The sequence below is a fragment of the Candoia aspera genome, chromosome 5 (assembly GCF_035149785.1).
Source record: "Candoia aspera isolate rCanAsp1 chromosome 5, rCanAsp1.hap2, whole genome shotgun sequence".
Taxonomy (NCBI): domain Eukaryota; kingdom Metazoa; phylum Chordata; class Lepidosauria; order Squamata; family Boidae; genus Candoia; species Candoia aspera.
The window spans coordinates 112,683,921-112,707,959 of NC_086157.1; the positions used below are offsets into that span (position 1 = coordinate 112,683,921).

General features: G+C 46.2%; 2 protein-coding genes across 2 annotated transcripts in view; both read left to right on the plus strand.

Moving 5' to 3' along the window:
- LOC134498594 (retinal guanylyl cyclase 2-like) overlaps positions 1-2,585 on the plus strand; it is a 109,076-nt gene extending 106,491 nt beyond the window's left edge. The window contains exon 20 of the mRNA XM_063304752.1: positions 2,412-2,585. Within this exon, the coding sequence (XP_063160822.1) occupies positions 2,412-2,505 (94 nt within the window). The 3' untranslated portion in view covers positions 2,506-2,585. The remainder of the gene's footprint in view (positions 1-2,411) is intronic.
- An 11,565-nt stretch (positions 2,586-14,150) lies between these two features.
- The window catches only part of LRRC32 (leucine rich repeat containing 32), a 30,917-nt gene continuing 21,028 nt past the window's right edge, over positions 14,151-24,039 (plus strand). Inside the window, exon 1 of the mRNA XM_063305958.1 lies at positions 14,151-14,230. The gene's annotated coding sequence lies outside the window, so the exon portion shown is untranslated. The remainder of the gene's footprint in view (positions 14,231-24,039) is intronic.

Sequence of the window (24,039 nt, forward strand, 5' to 3'; positions counted from 1 at the left end):
AGGGAGGAAGGAAGGGAGGGAGGGAGGGAGGGAGAAAGGAAGGAAGGAAGGAAGGAAGGAAGGAGATGGAAACAGGGAGGGAGGGAGGAGATGGAAACAGGGAGGGAGGGAGGGAGGAGATGGAAACAGGAAGGGAGGGAGGGAGGGAGGAAGGAGATGGAAACAGGAAGGGAGGGAGGGAGGGAGGGAGGGAGGAAGAAAGGAAGGGGATGGAAACAGGGAGGGAGGGAGGGAGGGAGGGAGGAAGGAAGGAGATGGAAACAGGAAGGGAGGGAGGGAGGGAGGGAGGAAGGAAACAGGAAGGGAAGGAAGGAAGGAAGGAAACGAATGGAGGGAGGGAAGGAAGGAAGGGAGGGAGGGAGGAAGGAGATGGAAACAGGAAGGGAGGAAGGAAGGGAGGGAGGGAGGGAGGGAGGAAGGAAGGAAGGAAGGAAGGAGATGGAAACAGGAAGGGAGAGAGGGAGGGAGGGAGGGAGGGAGGGAGGAAAGAAGGAAGGAAGGAAGGAAGGAAGGAAGGAAGGAAACAGGGAGGGAGGGAGGGAGGAGATGGAAACAGGAAGGGAGGAAGGAAGGAAGGGAGGGAGGGAGGGAGGAAGGAAGGAAGGAAGGAAGGAAGGAAGGAGATGGAAACAGGGAGGGAGGGAGGAGATGGAAACAGGGAGGGAGGGAGGGAGGAGATGGAAACAGGAAGGGAGGGAGGGAGGGAGGAAGGAGATGGAAACAGGAAGGGAGGAAGGAAGGGAGGGAGGGAGGGAGGGAGGAAGAAAGGAAGGGGATGGAAACAGGGAGGGAGGGAGGGAGGGAGGAAGGAAGGAGATGGAAACAGGAAAGGAGGGAGGGAGGGAGGGAGGGAGGAAGGAAACAGGAAGGGAAGGAAGGAAGGAAGGAAACGAATGGAGGGAGGGAAGGAAGGAAGGAAGGAAGGAGAGGCAGGCAGGCAGGCAGGAAGGAAGGAATGGAGGAAGGGAGGGAGGAAAGGAGGGAAGGAAACAGGAATGGAGGGAGGGAAGGAAGGAAGGAAGGAAGAGGCAGGCAGGCAGGCAGGAAACAAGGAAGGAAGGAAGGAAGGAAGGAAGGAAGGAAGGAAGGAAGGAAGGAAGGAAGGAAGGAAACAGGAATGGAGGGAGGGAGGGAAGGAAGGAAGGAAGGAAGGAGAGGCAGGCAGGCAGGCAGGAAGGAAACAAGGACAGAAGGAAGGAAGGAAGGAATGGAGGGAGGAAAGGAGGGAAGGAAACAGGAATGGAGGGAGGGAAGGAAGGAAGGAGGGAAGGAGTGGCAGGCAGGCAGGCAGGAAACAAGGAAGGAAGGAAGGAAGGAAGGAAGGAAGGAAGGAAGGAAGGAAGGAAGGAGAGGCAGGCAGGCAGGCAGGCAGGCAGGCAGGAAGGAAGGAAGGAAGGAAGGAAGGAAGGAAGGAGAGGCAGGCAGGCAGGCAGGAAGGAAACAAGGACAGAAGAAGGAAGGAAGGAAACAGGAATGGAGGGAGGGAGGGAAGGAAGGAAGAAAGGAGAGGCAGGCAGGCAGGCAGGCAGGCAGGCAGGAAGGAAACAAGGATGGAAGGAAGGAAGGAAGGAAACAGGGATGAAAAGAAGGAAGGAAGGAAGGAAACAAGGATGGAAAGAAGGAAGGAAGGAAACAGGGACAGAAAGAAGGAAGGAAGGAAGGAAACAGGGACGGAAGGAAGGAAGGATCTCAGAAAGCAATAGCAAACCAGTTTCATATTGCTGCCAAGAAAACAACAGTGAAGTGTCATTTGGTTACCAAAAATCAAGCTTGACTCAAAACAGACTTAACAATATGTGGACACCTTTGGGCACTTCCACAGAGTCAGTTTTGCTATATCTCTAACATTCCCAAACCTTCAGAGCCATTACCCTAAAGCCCAGGACTGTCTTAAGGAAGGGCCAGAGCTGACCTCTGCCCCATTCACCTGGCCAAGGAGAAAGGGCAGCCCTCTGGTCCCCATTTTTCTCCATGTTTGGTCAGGGCACGGAAACCACTGAGGAGACGTCTAGTTTAGATGGCAAAAGTCTGTTGCTGGTTGCAAAGGCCCTGTGGTGCTATGGTGCCTTCACAGTCAAGAAGAGCGTCATGGTCCTCAGAGCAAGGATTGTGAAATTCCCAGCAGTGGGAAAGGAATACACACACACACACACCAGCCTTGCAGAGCTCAACCTGCTGCAATATGGACTGTCATTGGCTTGCTGAGCTGGAGGAACATTGACTTGGCTGCCCACCAAGAGTGCCTTATCTCACCTAGAAGGGTCCTTCATAGCAATAGATCTTTGTAGAGGTTGAAGGAAGATGAGTAGGGGGTCTTCTTACATCCTCCTCACCATGCTCCAGTTCTGTGAAGTCCTCATGGGCCTCCTAAACCTGACTTTTGTTCTCTGATTGCTCCTCCTTGTTCACAGACAACCATGGCAAGAAATTGTCACCCGAGAAATTAAGGCTGCTATGAAGGTCTCCAGGAGCAAGTTCATGGACAAGCAGAGCAGAGAGCTGTAAATGGGTGGAGCGCAGAGAGGGACACGTGTCCACCGTACAAACCCTTGTCCTTTTCTGAGAAATCAGGCTTGTGCATTTGACCGAAATGAAATATTCATTGAAAACATTTGATTGTGTCGTGTTGTATCTTGAATCATGGTTTGATGGGTCTGAATAGCTTTTATGGAATCAGAGACCGTGGGGAGGCTGGGAAAGGAATGGAAGAGGGAATGGACATAAAGGGATGGAAGAAGGAATGGACATAAACCATCAAGAGATAGAAGGTGGGACCATTGGTGGCTGATCCCATAAATGGCAAACGGACCCAGACGGAGAGACACCTGGGAAGAAGCTTTTCCTCAAAAAGGGAAAGTCCTCTTGCAGTTTCCAAGGTTCTGTATTTACTCCAGGACTAGCATGAAAAATATCTTCTTGAAATCTGTATAGTTCTTGCTTCCTTGGTCTTGCCCAATTGCGTGGGGCTTGATCAGTGTCTGCTTCTGGTTTGAGATGGCTCAACTGAACTAGAATACAAATCAGGGCTGTTAAGAGTCAATGCTGGCTGGGGAGTTCTGGGAGTTGAAGCTCACACATCTTAAAGCTGCTAACATTGAGAAACACTGATCTAAAATATAACCTCTTGGGGGGGGGGGGGTTGTTAATAGTACCGGGAAATATTTGGTTCCGAATTAAGGCATAACCATCTCTTACCAGTAGGGGGCAGGCAGGATGCGTTGGATAGAACCCATTCTCCTGCCTTCCAGGGTGTATGAACCACCTGTGATTTGCCAAATGCTGTAAATTGTACCCCTGCCAAACATTTTCTTCCTTAAACCTCCCCCCTCTGATTCCTCCACCACAGTATTGCCTTTCTCATCACTATTAGCCGCCCCTTCACTAATTCTGCATGCTGAGTAACAGACGGATCCCTTTTAAAAATCCTACTTCGGAATTCTTTACATTTCTTAGGGATGAGAATTTTTTTCCAAGCTGTAAAACATCTGGTACCACTGGAGAGAAAACTCTACGTGAAGTCTCGGAGCCTTGCTCACACTCGGCCAACTCAAGCCCCGTTGGGACTTGGTCTTCAGCTAGTTTCCAACAGACAGACGAAGGTGTAAGATGCGCGCCCAGAGTACAGCTAGGATTTCCCATTTATTTGGGGAAAAGGAGTGGAACGGGTTCATATTCGGTTCATTTCTTTCACAGTCTAAGTGTGAAACAAATAATCTAAGTTTTCACTAGTTTGTCGCTGCAAAAGCAATTTGCTTTCGCCCCTTGGTTGCTTTCAGTCTGTCCTTCGATTGGAAAAGAGGAGCTCGCATGACCATACTGTATTCATTGTTTCAAGTTTATTACTAGGGTGGATGGCCAGCAGATCAAAAATATGGTTTGAATCAATGCGGGTCTGTCTGCAAGGGCACCACATCTCCCAGTTCAGCTCTTCCACTGTTCTGGACAAGATACAGGTGGTCCTCACTTAACAACCATTTGTTTAGTGATGGTTTTGACTTACAATGGTGCTGGAAAAATGGACTTATGACTGGTCCTCACATTTACAACCATTGCAGCATTCCTGCGATCACGTGACCAGGATTTGGGTGCTTGACGACTGGTTCGCATTTATGACTGTGATCACCATTTTTGACCTTCCCAGCTGGCTTCTGGCAAGCAAAATCAATGGGGAACCATTTGCTTTGCTTAACAACCACTTGGTTCACTTAACGCCTGCACTCATTTGCTTAACGACTACTGCAAAACAGGTTATAAAATCAGGTCAGATTTGCTTAATGACTGCTTCGCTTAGCAACTGAAATTCCCATCCCAATTGTGGTCATTAAGCGAGGACTACCTGTATTTGGAGTATCAATCTTCATCATCATCATCATCGATTTTAGCTATGGATTGGCCTCCCCTAAACTTAGTATCAGGCTCCACATCCCTGTTCCATTCCTCTCCTGCTGTTGCGTATCTCCAGTTTCTGCTGTTCAGAATTCCTCATTATCTCTCAGACTGATAAGACCCCGCTCAGTAATAGCAAAAGATTTCCCTGCTGAGAGTCTCCATGGGCCACAATCAAATCACAGTTACACCGGTATGGCTTGGCAAGGTTTACCATCTGGAATTTACTTGGGTCCTTGATTGGTTTGGGGCTCACATGTCTTTCAAGTCAATCAGTGTCCTGCTGGGGAGCAGGAATCAGGGGTGGGGGGGGGAGAGGGTGGAAGGAAGGTATTTAAATTTCATTTCAGGCTTTTACACACTGCTGTTTAGCCAGAGAGGCACTCCAAGTGGTTGACAGGTACGTCCAAACAAAAGTATTCATGTCCTCCAACCTATAATGTTAAATGCACGCATGCATGGAGGACGCAAGAATGAGGAGCAGAAAGATGTTAGCTGTTTCAAAATGCTTCTAATGACTCAGCGGGAAGGGAAGCGATTTGCTTTGGGTTGTGTTTTAAGGCAGCCTTCGGCTTGGCTGCCTGAAAAACTTGGTGACCCGATCTTTCTCGAAGATGCCCTAACACGGCTGGATGGTCTTCATAGGATAATAGCCTGGGAACTGGGGCTCCAGCTGCTTGGCTCTTTCACTCCAGCCACTGCCCCACCAACAGATACCTAGAGGCATCAAGATTAACCTGGGGATGATGGGTATTGTTTTTTCTCCAGGTCCTGATGGCCTCAGCAAAGAAGGAGGAACGCCCCCTTATCGTAGGAAGAAATAAGGATGTGGAGTCACTTTCTCCTCTTCTTATTCCTCCTTGGCAAACAGGTTCCCATGCAAATGTTTGCAATTGTGAATTTAAAAAAAAATCCTTTCAATCATGTCCGATTCTCGGAGACAGCCTGGACAAGCCCCTGCAGTTTTCTTGGCAAGGCTTTTCAGAGGTGGTTTGCCAATGCCTCCTTCCTAGGGCTGAGAGAAAGTGACCGGCGCAAGGTTACCCAGCTGGCTTCATGCCCAAGGCAGGACTAGAACTCACAATCTCCCGGTTTCTAGCCTGGTGCCTTCACCACAACACCAAACTGGCTCTCTTGGGACTTAGGAAACATTACCTTTATCAACCTTAAATAGGCAAAGAATTTGCTGCTGGAACTCTGCTTTCTATCCCCTGTTGGAACCTGGCTCTTGAACTAAAAGCAGTTAGGAATTAGCTCATGCAAGCAATTTTGTTGGGAGGGAAGGAAGACCTACTGACTGAATTTGGTATCAGCTTAACAGAGCAGCATTCCTTCCCATATGCTGCAGATTTCTTGACTGCATTGCAAATAATAAAAATAACTTCTAAAACATTGCACCTCCTTTTTTTACTTTGCACTCAGCGCTGAACTATTGACTCTGCCTTCTCTTCATTCTCAAGTGTGTTTTACTCTTACCATGTACCTCTCTTACTGCATTCAGCAACCAACCTGTAAGTCCATCTTCATTCAAAACATTCCACAGTTCAAGCCTGCTCAATTTATCACACGCTTTCTCTGCAGCACCAAACGTGCAATCAACTTTCTTACATCCATTCACTCATTACCTGTTGAAGAGGAAAAATCTGTTCTCTGCACTCCCTGTCCTATATAAAGCTGCACTGGTTTTTCCCCCAATTTTGTTCAGGATCACTACTTGCACCCTTTCAGTGTGGAATTCAAGATCCTTTTTCAACCCTTCCCCAAATGAATCTGTCCCACAGTCAGACGTTTGCATCATTCTTGCGTCCTATATTAAATTTATCCATGTTTCATTGAACAATCAAATCATTCATGCTTTTAGATTTACATTTATTTTTTTGCCATGTGTATACGGTATATGTATGGCTTAACCATGCCTTTGAAACAGCACTTTTTCTAAGCAGCTAATAAACAGCCACTGTTCTTATTCATTCTTAAATTTTCAGATGGCTACATCACATTACACCACCCAGCTGAATAATGTTTTCCATTGAATCACATTTGCTCAGAATGTCGCAAATTTTTTTCCCCAAACTCATCCATTGCCCTTCACCTCTCCTCCTTCCATTTGCATGTACAACAACCTGGATTTGTTTGTTTGTTTGTTTGTTTAATTAATTCATTCATTCAATTTATATAGCTGCCCATCTCAGACCAGTGACTCTGGGCGGCTAACAGTCATAAACTATCATAAAAACAGTCAAACAATTAAAACAATACAAAAGAAATTTATGGATGGTACCAATTTATACATTTTAGGCCTTTCCCCGTGGCATCTCACATAAAAAGCAGACAAAGCTTCAGTTGCATGAGGCTGCCATGTTTTTCTATCTTTTTTTCTTTAAATCTTGCTTATAATGGCTGCAATCAGAGCCACACACATCCATGGAAACCTAGCATTTGTCTAAGGTGCCCCCATAGGTTTGAACAAAGTACCAGGCAAAAGTTTGGACTACTGGAATGCATTTCTTCTCCTGAAGACCATGCAGAAGTTGTTGCTGGTCAAGAATGGAGCAATCCGGGCAGTTATGGGCAGGCCATGGCATGTCTACATAAAACTCCTACTTCGTGAGCTGCCCTAGTAGGTTCCAGATGCAATTCAAGGTGCTGGTCATCTCCTACAATGCCCTTCATAGGACCTAGTTATCCTGAGGGACCATCTAACCTTCCATGTTGTTGTTTATTCATTCAGTCGCTTCTGACTCTTCGTGACTTCATGGACCAGCCCACGCCAGAGCTTCCTGTCGGTCGTCAACACCCCCAGCTCCCCCAGGGACGAGTCCGTCACCTCTAGGATATCATCCATCCAACTTGCCCTTGGTCGGCCCCTCTTCCTTTTGCCTTCCACTCTCATCAGCATCTTCTCCAGGGTGTCCTGTCTTCTCCTTATGTGGCCAAAGTATTTCAGTTTTGCCTTTAATATCATTCCCTCCAGTGAGCAGTCTGGCTTTATTTCCTGGAGTATGGACTGGTTTGATCTTCTTGCAGTCCAAGGCACTCTCAGAATTTTCCTCCAACACCACAGTTCCAAAGCATCTATCTTCCTTCGCTCAGCCATCCTTAAGGTTCAGCTCCAATCTTCCATAGTTTCCATTTATGCAGAGTCAACATGTTTCAGGTCCCAGAAGTTGGGCTGTGTCACCTGATGGGAGTCAGAAAGTGGGCCTTCTCTGTCTTCATCCTGCCTTCTGGAACGATGTCCCCCCAGCTCAACCTCTTTGAAGGAGCCCTTAAAACTTGGTTCTTCCCACACACCTTGGTGGGAAATGTTGGTGTTCTTTTTCTGAATGTTTGTTTTGTATGGTCTCTATTATTCTATTTTTCATTGCTCCATGTTGTAAGCCACCCAGAGGTGGGATGGAGTTGGGTGGCCTGTGCATTTAAACAAACAAACAAACAAACAAACAATAAAAGAATGCTGTGAATGAGTATGCCAAATACTGTAGACTCACTTCATTCTGATTCATTTGGCCTCTAGAGGGCAGCAAAGAGATACAGAAATCTATCTTCCTGCCCCCTAGTGGCCACCTGGAACATGGCAGCTCAAATCTGTTAGCTCAAGGATTGGTCTAGTAGTGTTTCTCAACCTTGGCAACTTGAAGATATGTGGACTTCAACTCCCAGAATCCCCCAGCCAGCATAAGGGGCATGGCTGGGGAATTCTGGGAGTTGAAGTCCACACACCTTAAAGTTGCCATGGTGGAGAAACACTGCTCTAAGAGATGCTTATGGCGATACAAATATGGAGTTCCTTCTACTGACCTCAGTCTGGGGTCAGTTTATCAGAGGCTTTAAGGATCACCCCAAAATCTAAGGAGCTTATATTTAAATTTACTACAGTCTTGCTAGATTACTCAGTCAACATTTTCACTGAATAAATAGTGGGACATATTTTTATTGTAAAAGGCTGAGCTTCAGGTACACTTTGCATTAAATTTGAGCCTGGCACTTCTCCAAGGCAAAGTAAGTTGATCTTCACTGCTTTTAAGGAATGGTGGGTTTTGCTATGGTTCCTTGCTTGCAGGGGGAGAGTCCAGCTGTGTTTAAACTGCACCCTTAAGCAGGTGAGTGAAAGATCTAGCACAGCCTTTCTCAGCCTTTTGACCCTGGAGGAACCCTTGAAATATTTTGCAGGCTTTGGGGAACCCCTGTCCATTCAGGCTCAAATATAGGCCAGAAGTCACAAATTTATTCTATTCATTTCATAGGTAGGCCTGTATAGATGCATTAACAATGTTCTTAAACTGAAAATAAAGAATGAAACTTACCTCTCTAATGTGAAGTTGCCCGAATTTGAAATAATTTTTTAAATAAACCATGATCTCCCAGGGAACCCCTAGTGATCTCTCGCAAAACCCGAGGGTGCCACCAAACCCCGGTTGAGGAACGTTGGTCTAGCAACTGCAATCATGCAACAAGTTCAGCTTGGTTAGTGTTCTGCACATCCACCTCTTAAGCTGAGTTGGTGAATTCTTTTGAGGTTTTTACATCTGTGCAAACCCAGCCCAGTCAGCCAGTTTAGCGTTCCATGTCTGGTGCAAATGCAGAAAGTGAATGAATTTGGTAACCAGGTTAAGCGAGTTGTGTGAATGGGGCCTCGGGTTGATTTTTTGCAGGTAGGGGAAGCAGCCTCTTCTGCAGGGGCGGAGGTGGGGGAGATTGGGATGCAAAGATGAGAGAGGCGGCTATCCTGCAGCAGGAAACATCTGAGATGAAAGTGGGGGAAGGAGGGTGTGCTTGTCGTGCAGGATTTGCACAGGAAGGTGTAACATTCTGAAGACTGCCAGGAAAACCAGTTGGACTCTGAGGTTAGCGGATAGAACACAGGAATCAAGGAAGGGATAACATCCGGTCAAACCCAGGAGGTGGAGGATTATCCAGAGAACGAAAGGAAGTTCTAAAGATCCAAGCTGGCACGTTGCTACCTTTATAACAGGGAGATCAAGTCCAATATAAAATCAATCTAAAAAGGATCCAATGCAAAATTAAAAAGCTCTCTTGTGCTCAGTATTTAAGCACTCTTCGGTGCATTTTACTAAGAGCACGCTGACATTGCTTGGCAGCTCATTATTCGTATCATATCCTGCATGTAAAGCTTTGAGGGGAGATGGGCGGTGATACAAATTTAATAAATAAAATAAATAAATAAATAGCTAAAGCTCTTGGGAAGAATGCTTTTCCAATGCCTTCCCTTGGAGTTTCAATGGCTTTTGTTGGAAGCCAGGGGCATTGCACATTGCTGGAGAAAGTTTAGTGCAAGGAAAAACAGGTTATTTGTGTGTGCACGCACACATACACACACACACACTTCTGTCTATGGCATTGCTAAAATAAAAGCAAGGACGCCACGCTTCATCCAGAAAAATTTCACCCAAAGAGTCGAGATAGCAACCATGATTGTGTGAATGGAGCCCTACCACTTTTTATGTGCACTGCACGTGCGACACAGGTAAAAAAATGGGGTGGGGTGGCTTTGATCTCACAGCCACGGCCATTTTCTTAACTTTTTGACCTACAACCCCCAGCCAAGGCCTCTGGTATGGGGCCAGTAGAAACAGGAGAGAAATGCAAAAGAAATGTTCAGCTCTAGTTTTAAACAGAGGAATAGAACGTGACTAAACAGCTGTTCCCAACAGCCCTCTCATGCACAGCCAATGGTCAGGGATGATGGGTTAGGTAGTTCAGCAACATCCGATGGTCTGTAGGTTCCCCTTCCCAGGCTTAGGGATACATTAGCAGAAACCACTGAGAAGACAGCAATTCTAACAGGCCCTTGGATATGTTCAAGGAGGTGATTTCAGGATTCCCAGTTGGGTTGATCTGTTTGTGAAAATCTGCACTGGAAATGATCATTTTCAGGACCTACTTTCTGAACTGGATCAAGCTGCCTGGTTCCTATCCTTCCAGCTGAAATATTTTCAGGCCCTTGCTCAGCCCTCGTCCTGGATGAATCATTACAGATATCTCCTAAATCCAGACTGGAGCTAATACTGTGACATATTTCTTAGGCAACTGCATTTTGGCAATCCAATTAAAGAAAGTCTGGTTGCCTTTTTCTCTGACATCACGTCTTGGAGGTGCGCTGGGACCGAACCACCCTCTGTGTCACCAAGACGCCGCCCATATTGCCAATGGCTCTTTGGAAAGCCATCATCCCCACACATCTGGAGGGTGTCTGGTTGGGGGAAGCTGGTCTAAATCAAGTTCTGCCACATTACATGGATCTGCTGGGCAGACACAAGGCTACAGACTATATTCCAGGAGAGAGATGAACGATGTTAGGAATCACGTCCCAGCTGTGCATTTCGATAAACCCGCAGTGGCTACTGCTGAGAAAAGGCCTCTTTCTGACTCCTCCGTAGGAGCTGAAAGCGTTTCACGTGGGGGGGGGGGTGTTGCATCTCCCTTTACTGCATCCCCAGCAAAACCCTTGAGGGCTATGTTGATCCAGAGTCTCCCAGTGAATTGCCGCCACTGAGTTTCCATTCAACCTGGATTTTCTTGGTCCAATCCCTCCCTTAATTGCCGCACCATGCTGCCCCCAGCTGTCCTGCATAGTCAAGCATAAGGGGGTTATTTAGTTATTTGTCTGTCTGTTCACCATCCAGCCCCCTTTCTCTCGACTCTATCCATCCACCCACCCATCCATTTTTCTCCACTCAATAGGTATCTATAACCTATCCTCCATCCATCTCTCTCTGTCTCCACTCAATATCTATCATCTATTTATTTGTTTAATTTTTATCCCGCCTTTATTATTTTTATAAATAACTTAAGGCGGCTAACGTACCAAATACCCCTTCCTCCTATTTTCCCCACCACAACAACCCTGTGAGGTGGGCTGGGCTGAGAGAGAGGGACTGGCCCAAGGGCACCCAGCCGGCTTTCAGGCATAAGGCAGGACTAGAACTCTCCTACCACGCCTGATTGGCTCTTGGGCTGAGAGAGAGGGACTGGCCCAAGGTCACCCAGCCGGCTTTCATGCCTAAGGCGGGACTAGAACTCTCCTACCACGCCTGATTGGCTCTTGGGCTGAGAGAGAGGGACTGGCCCAAGGTCACCCAGCCGGCTTTCATGCCTAAGGCGGGACTAGAACTCTCCTACCACGCCTGATTGGCTCTTGGGCTGAGAGAGAGGGACTGGCCCAAGGGCACCCAGCCGGCTTTCATGCCTGAGGCGGGACTAAAACTCTCCGTCTCCTGGTTTAAAGCCCGGAGCCTTAACCACTAGACCAAACTTCCCAATCTACCCTACAGTCTTGGGATTTCCTTATGGTCTCCCATCCAGCTACTAACAGGGTGCAAGTTCCGTAACTTTTTGAGATCAGCCAAGTGTGAGTAGGATCTTCCCCTAGTGGCAGGAGAAAGTGGGAGGTAATAGCACCCCACCTTTACGGACAAAAGGCTATTTACAGAGGAGGGAGAAACTGACCCCTCCCCACTTTGTTCTACACAGGAAAAGTCACCATCTCTTATACTGGTGACTGGAAATCTCTTACGGACTTTTTGTGTAAACATGAAAAAAAGCAACTTGTGATTTATGGCTCTGATGATTAGACAGGGTATAGAAGGAAGAGTATTATGAGGTAACTTTAGAGAGAGAGAGTTTAAAATATAATTGTACTTATAACTGCTTGAAGAATATTGGAAACCATTTCTTTATATCTTTTTTCTTTCTTTTCTTTTTTTCTTTTCTTGCACTTCTTGCTTTCTCTTTGATTTCTTTCTTTTTCTTTTTTCTTCCTTACTTTATATTAGTTTGTATTAGTTTTTATCTCCTTTCTTTTAAAGTTTCAATAAAAATCACATTAAAAAAAGATATTTTTTTTCTTGCAAGAAAAAACGCACTCCGTGTAAGAAGAAATGTGGAAGAACAAGCTTTGGGGAGGGAGGTGGTCTCAGCCTTGATATTTGCACGACAGAAGCAGCTGCTTTGTGAGATTTTCCCCAGTATTTTAAGACCTCCACATGACAGCCTGTTTGGTGCAATGGTTAAAGGCACCGGGCTATGAGACGGTGAGTTGGAGTCTTGCCTTGGGCACCAATCCAATAGCTGGCTGGGGAATTCTGGGAGTTGAAGTCCACACATTTTCAAGTTGCCAAGTTGAGAAACATTGATTTCTATTACATACACATGCCCAAAGTTGAGAAACACTGATTTATATTATATACATATGCATGCACATGTGCATACATCTACACCCAGATTAAGTTGGGAAACCTAATCAAGATGATCACCAAGCAAGCCTGGCTTGGTGTGTGAATGTAGCCCTAAATCTTGAACGGAATGACTGAAGTTGTGCAAATCTAGCCTTAGAGTTGCTAATTTCTGGCGCAGTGCTGTACGCTAGCCCAGCTGTTATCGTTTACTTTGAGCCTCTTAATTAATCATGTTATGCAGTCACAGCCATATTGCGACATTAGCAAATGACAGACTGTGGTCATCTTTCCCATTCTGATGCCTTCCTGATGCTGGTTGAGGATTGTTCAAACTGTAGTTGAGCACTTCTGGAGGGCAGGAGAACATGAAGGCTGGACTGGACTGTAACATGTGAAATACAAATTCTTGCTATGGATCAGGGTTTCTCAGCCTTAGCAACTTTAAGATGTGTGGACTTCAACTCCCAGAATGCCCCAGCCAACATGGCTGGCTGGGGCATTCTGGGAGTTGAAGTCCACACATCTTAAAGTTGCTAAGGTTGAGAAACCCAGCTCTGGATGAATCCAACGCTTACCTGTTGCACCTGCTGCCTCTCACAGCAGCCATACCCCATTTGTGCTCAACAGCTGTACTTGTAAAGTAGATTGCCTTTACCCAGGGATGTTCCACAAGCTTTTGGGGCTAACACTATTTTCAATCAATGTGCACCCCCTGCCTGTTTATAAATCTTTATGCCACAATAAATACCCTACTCCTGGCAGCAATTTCCCTCCAAGTGTGCCGCAATACAGCCCCATCATCCCCAGCCAGCGTCCCACATATCTGGAGATGGAGGGAACTGAATTGCGAAATGGGGAAGAGAATTAGGCTGAGGCGGAAGCCGTTAACCATGCCGTCATTTCTGCTGCAACCAAATCAGTTACTAATTCTTAGGAAAAAATATTATTATTATTATTTTAAGCAATCTGGCACAATCTTTACAAGATGTTTGGTCCACGCTGCGTTGGCACACGGATGAAACTTCCCAGCTTCTCAGTCCGGCTTCCTTGCCCACGAAGAGCAGGCGGCTAAATCCTAAAAAGCACCCGATCACCTTGAAGGTGCGCACAATCCTTTTCGGACAAGTGTGCAGCCCGCATCGCCGAGCAAAAATACATCCCGGGGGTGCGTGTGCAAGAACAAGGAGGGGGACTCATCCTGGATGCTCGCGTGGGTCCGAGGAGGGAGAAAGCGTGGCGCCACCCACCCACAATCTTCCAGGAAACCAGACAAGGTAAATAATGCACAATTTTGGCAGCTCACGAGAATGAAACACACCCACCCACTCCGCCCACCTTCTCACTATAAAATCTGTACCCAGCTGAAACTCATGTGCTCCGGAGGAACTTGGAGACGTATCCTCGACCGAAGCCAGGATGAGAACTGCAGCCTGAGGCCAATCTATGAGAAATATTTTTGCTCACCCACTCGGTTCCTGGGTGACTTAACGTTCCCTTGGCCCTCCCTTTGACCGCTGCTGGTCAGCGAGTCCAACCCGTTCCCACCCCCAAGGAAAAACGTCTCAGATTTATCCAGCTGGAGCACCTGGAAAAATATAGAAAACTGCAGACCACTTTGAAGCTGCCAGACTTTGCCACAAGATTAGGTGAGTACCGACAGATTTGATCCGTGGGAGACAGGGCTGGTGGGATGGGGAGGGGGCGGTGTGTGTTTTTCTGTGTTGGAGGGGAGGGAAAAATGTAACCAGAGGCGGCTGTAATGTTTTGAAACCTGTGCTGGATTTTTTTGATCCTGGAATTGCATGGGGAGATATCTGTTCTTTTTTTTTTCCTTATCAGAAAAAAGAAAGGGGGGGTGAGTGCAAATTAGGCTGTTTAGAAATTCATTCTTCTTCTCCCCTCCCCACTACAGCGAGGAACTTAAGCACATGCTTTCTCAGGCCACCAACTAGTGAGTAAGTCCCATTCAGCTGAACTGGAGTGTCTATTTCAGCAAACTTGTTTAGAATTCCATTTCACGCTTCCCCAATCCTTCAATGGACTGTCATCTTATGCTGGATCCTCCCTAATAAATAAGCCCAGTGGAATACGGTAGGACTTACTTACAATGGAGTTGCATGGAGGTCAGTACTATTAGCAGAACCCACCCTGTATGTCTTACGTAGGTGATGGAAAATATACAGTACCCTAAACTGGATTCAGAATAAAATAGGATAGTATCATTTCAAGTGATTTGACTGTTGGGGAAGTTTCAGGCATGAAAGATGTTGCCTCTATAGTCTGCTTCACACAACACCTTTCACCTGATTCAAATGGGTATGATCAAAAACAAAGATGGCAAGGACCTAACAGAAGAAGAAGAGATCAAGAAAAGGTGGCAAGAATATACAGAAGACCTGTATAGGAAGGATAACAATATCGGGGATAGCTTTGACGGTGTGGTCAGTGAGCTAGAGCCAGACATCCTGAAGAGTGAGGTTGAGTGGGCCTTAAGAAGCATTGCTAATAACAAGGCAGCAGGAGAAGACGGCATCCCAGCTGAACTGTTCAAAATCTTGCAAGATGATGCTGTCAAGGTAATGCATGCTATATGCCAGCAAATTTGGAAAACACAAGAATGGCCATCAGATTGGAAAAAATCAACTTATATCCCCATACCAAAAAAGGGAAACACTAAAGAATGTTCAAACTATCGAACAGTGGCACTCATTTCACATGCCAGTAAGGTAATGCTCAAGATCCTGCAAGGTAGACTTCAGCAGTTCATGGAGCGAGAATTGCCAGATGTACAGGCTGGGTTTAGAAAAGGCAGAGGAACTAGAGACCAAATTGCCAATATCCGCTGGATAATGGAAAAAGCCAGGGAGTTTCAGAAAAACATCTATTTCTGTTTTATTGACTATTCTAAAGCCTTTGACTGTGTGGACCATAACAAATTGTGGCAAGTTCTTAGTGGTATGGGGATACCAAGTCATCTTGTATGCCTCCTGAAGAATCTGTATAACGACCAAGTAGCAACAGTAAGAACAGACCACGGAACAACGGGCTGGTTTAAGATTGGGAAAGGAGTACGGCAGGGCTGTATCCTCTCACCCTACCTATTCAACTTGTATGCAGAACACATCATGCGACAAGCTGGTCTTGAGGAATCCAAGGCTGGAGTTAAAATCTCTGGAAGAAACATTAACAATCTCAGATATGCAGATGATACCACTTTGATGGCTGAAAGTGAAGAGGAACTGAGGAGCCTTATGATGAAGGTGAAAGAAGAAAGTGCAAAAGCTGGCTTGCAGCTAAACCTCAAAAAAACCAAGATTATGGCAACCAGCTTGATTGATAACTGGCAAATAGAGGGAGAAAATGTAGAAGCAGTGAAAGACTTTGTATTCCTAGGTGCGAAGATTACTGCAGATGCTGACTGCAGTCAGGAAATCAGAAGACGCTTAATCCTTGGGAGAAGAGCAATGACAAATCTCGATAAAATAGTTAAGAGCAGAGACATCACACTGACAACAAAGGCCCGCATAGTTAAAGCAATGGTGTTCCCTGTAGTAACATATGGCTGCGAGAGCTGGACCATAAGGAAGGCTGAGCGAAGGAAGATCGATGCTTTTGAACTGTGGTGTTGGAGGAAAATTCTGAGAGTGCCTTGGACTGCCAGAAGATCCAACCAGTCCATCCTCCAGGAAATAAAGCCAGACTGCTCACTGGAGGGAATGATATTAAAGGCAAAACTGAAATACTTTGGCCACATAATGAGAAGACAGGACAACCTGGAGAAGATGCTGATGCTAGGGAGAGTGGAAGGCAAAAGGAAGAGGGGCCGACCAAGGGCAAGATGGATGGATGATATTCTAGAGGTGACGGACTCGTCCCTGGGGGAGCTGGGGATGTTGACGACCGACAGGAAGCTCTGGCGTGGGCTGGTCCATGAAGTCACGAAGAGTCGGAAGCGACTAAACGAATAAACAACAACAACGTCTCGCTCACATACCTTCAGACTAACCAAGGTAATTATTGTTTAAGCTCAACCAGTAAATGTCTCTGCTGGATTTGCAGTTGAGCTTTTTAACCCCATGGCATAAATTAAGCAGTTTTGTCTTGAAGGGACCTTGTGAAATGTATGGTGTGAATATAGCCCTTGTATGTCTGGAAATCTGGATTTGCCATGGGTATCATTGCAAGAAGCTGTGAGCAAAGTTGGTTAGTAGCTATTTGTTGAGTTTTGTTTAACCATATCTCTATGGTTAAACGAAGTCCATATTTTATAATGGATTTATTGAGGAAGACTGCTCAAATTTCTGAACAACTTCCAGAAAATGGGAAACCCACATCCTCAAATCTATGGTGACGCTGTTATCTAGTGATATTGATCCAACCGATGATTTGAAGAGTTAAGCTCAAAAGTAGCTGGTGCTTGTGATGCGCAAAGCATGAGTTCTTCCCCAGTGGAATAATTTTTTAGGAAGCAACAGCAAGTTACGCAAGTTATGTTCAACCTTGAGTGCAGGAGAAAAAAAAAGAATCAAAGCCTAGACATGAGTCTAACAGATTGGTATGATGTGTGCTGCCCCATCTTTTGAACCAGATACATCAAAAGTCACAAAGCTGAGCTAGCTATGTGATGGAGAATTGCATTATCTGCAAGCTGAGCAAATGAAAGCAAAAATGAATGTACCTCAAAGAGATAATTTGCTAAAAACAGACCTTTGTGCTGAGCCATCAGCTGCATTTTCTGCTACTAAACATTGAGTCTTATCTCACAAAGGGGATACCGGTACTTGTAAACACACCTTGTGAAAGGACTTGTAGAAGACCTGTAAACTAATTATTTCATCTGAATGGCTATGGGAATGTAGGCAGAAGAATGGTGATAGTAGAGTTGACCTTAGTCTTAGGCAGCATGAAGTGGGCATCTGAAGAAAGAAATGTGTGTGTGTGTCAGAGGTTGGCTGCAAGTTAGGGCGGTGTATCCCATGTGCCATCTCAGGGACCCACTGGTCCTCATCTCTGGGGAAAGGAGCAATGTCCTGTCCCGGGCTGAGCTAAGACATCAACTGAAACTTCTTCATGAGCCAAAGCAAGATGCCATCTTGTTCGAGTCTCAAAATAGAGAGGAATTTCTTGACCATGGAGGCCAGGAACCAGTGGGTCAGCCAGCCTCCAGGAGTGATGAGGGATCCATCACTGGAGGTGCTCAAGCAGAGACTGGGCAGCCATTGGCTGGGATGGTCTGAGGATTCCTGCTCTGAGCAGGAGTTGGACCAGAAGACCTCCAGGGATCCTTCCAACCCTATGATTGTATGATTCTATGAAGATGGTGGTTGTGAAGATACTGCCATCTTGACTTTTTTGACAGACCTGCAGGCACCCCTGAGCAAAAGGTATGGTGGGGGGAAATTGATCTAAATAAGAGCCCAGGTAACTGACTGTGAATGATCTGGCTGAGAGCAGACAAAGTCTAGGCCAGTATAATCAAAGGGTTGTGCTCGCACAACACATCACAGGTAGTCCTTGCTTAACAACCATTTGTTTAGTGATGGTTTTGACTTACAATGGTGCTGGAAAAACGGACTTATGACTGGTCCTCACACTTACAACCGTCGCAGCATCCCCATGGTCATGTGATCACGATTTGGGCGCATGGCAACTGGTTCGCATTTATGACTGTTGCAGCGTCCCGTGGTCATGTGATCGCCATTTTCAACCTTCCCAGCCAGCTTCTGGCAAGCAAAGTCAATGGGGAACTGCGTGATTCGCTTAACAGCCACATGGTTCACTTAACGCCTGTGGTGATTTGCTTAACGACCATTGCAAAAGAGGTTGTAAAATTGGGTCAGATTTGCTTAATGACCGCTTTGCTTAGAAACTAACATTCCAGTCCCAGTTGTGGTCGATAAGTGAGGACTACCTGTAGTCTGTTAGTCTATCCATGTTTGTGGTTTGTACAGTACGTTGGTTGTCTTTGTGCAACACAGTTGACCACGTCAGCTAAAGTTTTAACAGCTGCATGTACAGAAGTCGCCAAGCTTGGTTTACATTAATCTTGTTTTGTTTTACGGGTTTTGGAGTTTATGACTAAGTGAACCAATAACGTGGTTTAACTGAGTAACTAGGTTGGGGCTGATTGGTGAACCCAGGCATTGCAGTATCCACACGGGCCAGGCTGACATGGTGGGCTGCTAAAAAACTGCAGTTTGCATGTTAGGTGAATTTAGGCCCCAGGTCCTTACCGGGTTTAGCTGAGTGTGTTGGGCGAGCCAGCGTATGGCTGACGGTCTGCAGATTTAGAAGGCTCTAAATCACCTCCTCTGCCGTTGCCTCAGGGCCGTGTTCATCCCTCCCCGTGGAAGTTTCCTCTTCTTTGGTAAAGAGAAGTGACACCACCCACACTAGCTTTCTGGCGGTTGGTGGCTCTGAATGAATGGCTGACCGACTCCTTCTCGGTTATGCCTTGCTAAACCGGGAATATCCAGACCCTGAGGACTGATGCCAGACGGGGATTCTTCTGGCTGCAGAGCAAGCAGTCACCCTAACTCACTGAACGATAAGAATTTGGGCAGGCAGCTGGTTACCCCGTTCTGAGTCTTGCAAGTCAGTTGATCATCATCTTCTTCTTCCTCCTCCTCCTCCTCCTTTTCTTGTTCTCTTTTTCTCCTTCTCCTCTTCCTCCTCCTTTTCTTGTTCTTTTTTTCTCCTTCTCCTCTTCTTCCTTCTTGTTCTCTTCTTCTCCTTCTCCTCTTCCTCCTTTTTTCTTGTTCTCTTCTTCTCCTTCTCTTCCTCCTTATTTCCTCCTCCTCCTCTCCTCCTCTGCTCCTTCTTTTCTTCTTCTCCTGCTCTTCCTTCTTCTCCTTCCCCTCTTCTTCTCCTTCTCATCCTCCCCCCCCATGGTTTATCACCCAGAAATCCCTTCTGAGAAACAAATCACCTGCACTGTACTCAGTAAAGATAGCCTTGCCTATGAAAAAGGGGCATGACTGTCCCATCCTGCAGGATGACCTTGAGTGAACTACTTTCTGGCTGAGTTCACAAAACAGCGTACCCTAGTTTCAAAGCGGGGTGGGTAGTTTGTGGTTTGCAGTGTCCTTGGGGCCAAACCCTGGGCACTACATGTTGTGTGAGCCAAGCTATCATGTTAAACTATCATACGGTTTCTTTGTTGAGGTAGAGCCTGTTATGTGAGCATCCTAACTGCATCTTGTTATCCCTGGATTATAGATAAAATTGTTACGCAAACATGGCCTTTTAGTAAGCTGATGTTCTGTGAAGTAATTGATCAATTAAGCAATTGAATGGTTCATAATAGTAATAAGAATCATATTTGGCAATTCATACCCCACCTTTCCTCTTGGAGGGCACTCAAAATACGTATAACGAGTCAACCATAATTCTTATAATGAGATATAGAACTCATAATATGTTCTCTGCTTCAATAGCAAATGATCTGGACAGATGTCAGATCTATACCAAAATCTTCCTACGAAAGCTTCAACTCCCAATCCTGCTTTGAGTAAAAATTGAGGGGGAGGGGGGCAGAAATTAGAGCATCATCTCTGGTCATTTGTTAGCTATTTATTTGGCAGCCCCAAGTAGTCTTTAGGTCCAAAGTCACCAGAATGGTTCCCGTTTTCCATCCAATTCTGAACTGAGGTTGCCTGGGCCTTGTGGATCTGTGGGCTACCACAGCTATTTCCTGTTTAAAATGAACGGCAACTGTGGCTGGGGTCAGCTTCTTGGGGGCACGGATTGCAACATAATTCTGACATTTTTATGGCCAAAGGCAGCTCAGCTGATGTATAACTGTATTTATTTCTCCGTTAATAACCTTCTGTCCCTCCAGAAGGCTGGAGGCAGTGGATGGGATCACCTTTACAAGCTTCTGACCAAAAACTAGCCAGAGCTGAGCCTACTTAATTTGAACGAGATTATGGAATTGCAATGCCTTTGTCCTGTTCTGGCCTTCCAGTCCAACCAGGACAAGCCAGCTGTGGAGAACAGTGAGGTTCAGAATGGTAGGCTCCATCCCAGATTTTACCCATTTGGTAGAGTGTAAGAATAAACCATATGTGTGCCAGGACCATACATAGATAGACAATATAGGCTGGAAAACTTGCAGAAATCATGAACTCCTAAGAAGCGTTGAAAATGGATGGGTCCCTCTGTCCATCCATCACAGCTTCTTCTCACCAGGGTTGGTTCGAGGCTACCAGGAGTGAAAGCAATTCCTCTCTACTTCATTAACCTCAGAGTCAAATCTGATCAGAATCAAACCTGGCCAGTCCTCAAGTGGATTGAGTTGAGGCTACATTAGCTAAACTCACCAAATGCTACGACTTCAGTTCCCTAAACCCTCCTTACGGTTGAAAGCTAGTTACTAAATGGCTAAATTTAAATGATTAAATGAATTTGCTAACCCCCCTTGTATTTCTGCCCTTGTCAAGCTGGACACATTTAAATGGGTTTCCTTCCACCTGAATTCCAAGGTAAATCTGTATAGCAGTGTTTCTCAACCTTGGCAACTTTAAGACGTGTGGACTTCAGCTCCCAGAATTTCAACTTAGAAATGAATATTGGATGTTATAAAGTCCAGGGTTTCTCAACCTTGGCAACTTTAAGACTGTGGACTTCAACTCCCAGAATGCCCCAGCCAGCATGGCTGGCTGGGGCATTCTGGGAATTGAAGTCCACACACCTTAAAGTTGCTAAGGTTGAGAAACCCAGCTCTGGATGAATCCAACGCTTACCTCTTGCACATGCTGCCTCTCACAGCAGCCATGCCCCATTTGTGCTCAACAGCTGTACTTGTAAGGCAGATTGCCTTTACCCAGGGATGCTCCACAAGCTGTTGGGGCTATTCTGGGAGTTGAAGTCCATACGTCTTAAAGTTGCCAAGGTTGAGAAACACTGCTGTATAGACTTGCAAATTGGGCAATGACACCTAGATCCTATATAGAACCCCTCACTTGTTCCATGGAAATTTGAATGTCCTTTTAGACAAGGAAGTCAGAAAAAAAATCTCTGAAAGAAGGCTTTTGCATGATGCCAAACAAACCTTCCTGTGTGTACCCAGGAATCAAGCATGATTCGAAAACAACTTTATTTTTTACCAATTCCCTACATGAATAGGGGCTCTGACCCTATTTGCGTTTAATCCAAGCACAATCATGCTTATGAAGCCTTTATTTTCTCCCTTAAATCGTCCTTAATTCATTTTCTCCCTTATTCCAAAACTGTCCAACAACAGCCTCGAGGGGAGGGCTTCAAGTCCCAGAATTCCCCAGCCAGCATGGAGTTCTAGGACTTGAAGTCCACACTTCTTAAAGTGGCTGAGATTGAGTGTGGCCGCCGGCTGCGGGTCCCGTCCGGGATGAGAGGTGAGCGCCACAATACTGGGACGAATGCACCAGGTCTGACTGACCCGGCGGGTTCTTTTCCCCCAAAGAATGACACAAACACAAATGGTTTCTCGAGGTGGGGGAAGTAGAGAGAGAACCCGAAGAGAGAGCTGCGAGCTAGCCTCTCTAACGGTCTCCACGACTCCCTTTTATTGAGTTACAAATCGCGTGACAATAGGTCACATGGTCACTTAATATTCATCAGTACAGAAAGTTTGCCATATATGGTAATCCTTGGTGGTTTTCATTGTTCATTGGCTAAGCGTTCCCTGTGTGCTATGGAACGGCCCAAATATGTTTCCTTTTTCCTGGCTCCCTGCCCTTAAGTCCCAACGGCCCAAATATGTTTCCTTTTTCCTGGCTCCCTGCCCTTAAGTCCCAACCGCAACATCTCCTCTGTTTTTATTTTTTAGCCGAAACCGTCCTCTATCTCTATGCGTGACCCAGGGCTCAGGACCCCACCAGGTCTAGGTCTTGTCGGTGCAAGAGAACCCGAGGAGGTCTGTCAGCTATCAAGGTCTCTTCGTCAGAGTCACTAGAATCTGGAAGGGTTAACAGGGAGCGTTTTTCGTTGTGCCGGGGAGAGGGGGGACCCAGGCGGAACAGAACGTTAATTTTAGAAATTTCCGAATCAATTGAATTTAAGCGAAATTGTAGAAACGACAGGAGTCTTCCAAACACACAGGGACCTATGGCACATATTAACAGTATAATAACGATTGGTCCAGCAATTGCCGAAAGCAAAGTGGTGAACCAAGGAGATGTCGAAAACCAATGTTCGAACCAGGACTGCCGGACTTCTCTATCTTTTTTGCGGTCAGCAAGCCGGATTCGTAGCTCTTTCATTGAATCAATAACAATGCCTGAATGATCAGCATAAAAACAACATTCCTCTTGCAGGGCCACACAAAGTCCTCCTTGTTTAAGAAAAAGGAGGTCTAAGCCCCGACGGTTTTGTAATACCACCTCTGATAAAGATGTGAGAGAGGCCTGAAGGTGGGAAATAGACTGTTCAATTTTTTCGAGGTCTTCGTCTATACTTATCCGCAACGAGTGAAAATTTTTGTTGCTGGTAACAATACTGGCAACACCGGTGGCCGCGCCAGCCACTCCCAGGCCCAATAACACAGACAAGGTAAGGGCTGTCACGACCTCTCTTTTAACCAACAGAGGGGAAGAAGAAAAGTGAGAAAGCAACTCAGGGTCAGAGTGATATATAACTTTCGGGAACAAATAAACCTGGATACAATAGTGGTCAGACTGTAAAAGCCTGGGGCCATACACACAGGCGGAAAGACCAAAAGAACAAGCCCAAATGGAATTATTTCCGGGAATAAAATATTGGTTAACAAAGAGGTCAGAGAAGTCTGTTGTTGTGTTGGTATGATTCCACGGGAGCATCCACCCATAGGTTGGGGGTCGAAGAGAAACCCGTAAGTTGCATAGAAGGTCATAAGAACAGTGGTGAGAAAGATTGCTGGGGATGAGACCCAAACAGCAGCCCTGACCCACAAGTCCCGCAATGGTCTGTGAGGTGTTGCGCCAGCGACAGGAGGTGTCGGTCGTGCTGTTGGTGATGTTTTCAGTTGATCCAGCAGCTTCATAGAAAGGTGGGGTGGTGGTCAGACACAGCCAGCAAGAAGTGGTGAGATTGGGACGCGAAGTATTAAGCATGGCATAAGAGTCATCCAGCAGTCGAAAAAGAGGGTTGTGACGAGGAGCTTGAGGTTTAATCAACGGGTTGGGGGGTCGGACGCGGTTAAAGCCAACCGGTGGAGACAGGTCTGGGGTCGCAGAAAGCTGAATGGAAAAGACTTGGCCGTCGTCGCCGAGAGTGCTCCACTCGCGGCCCCCCCACCGCTGACCCGTTAGCCAGGAGCCGATAGGAAGCGCCTCACCCGCAGCAGTAAAGGTGATGTTCATCGGGTTTTTCCGCTGCCCACAACAATGCCAATCACGTGGACAGGACAAGGATGGACGTCCATGGCTACGAACTATCTTGACATAATCTGAAGTAACAGGGGGTGTCCAGTAAATGTCTCCGGTGGACACACATTGCC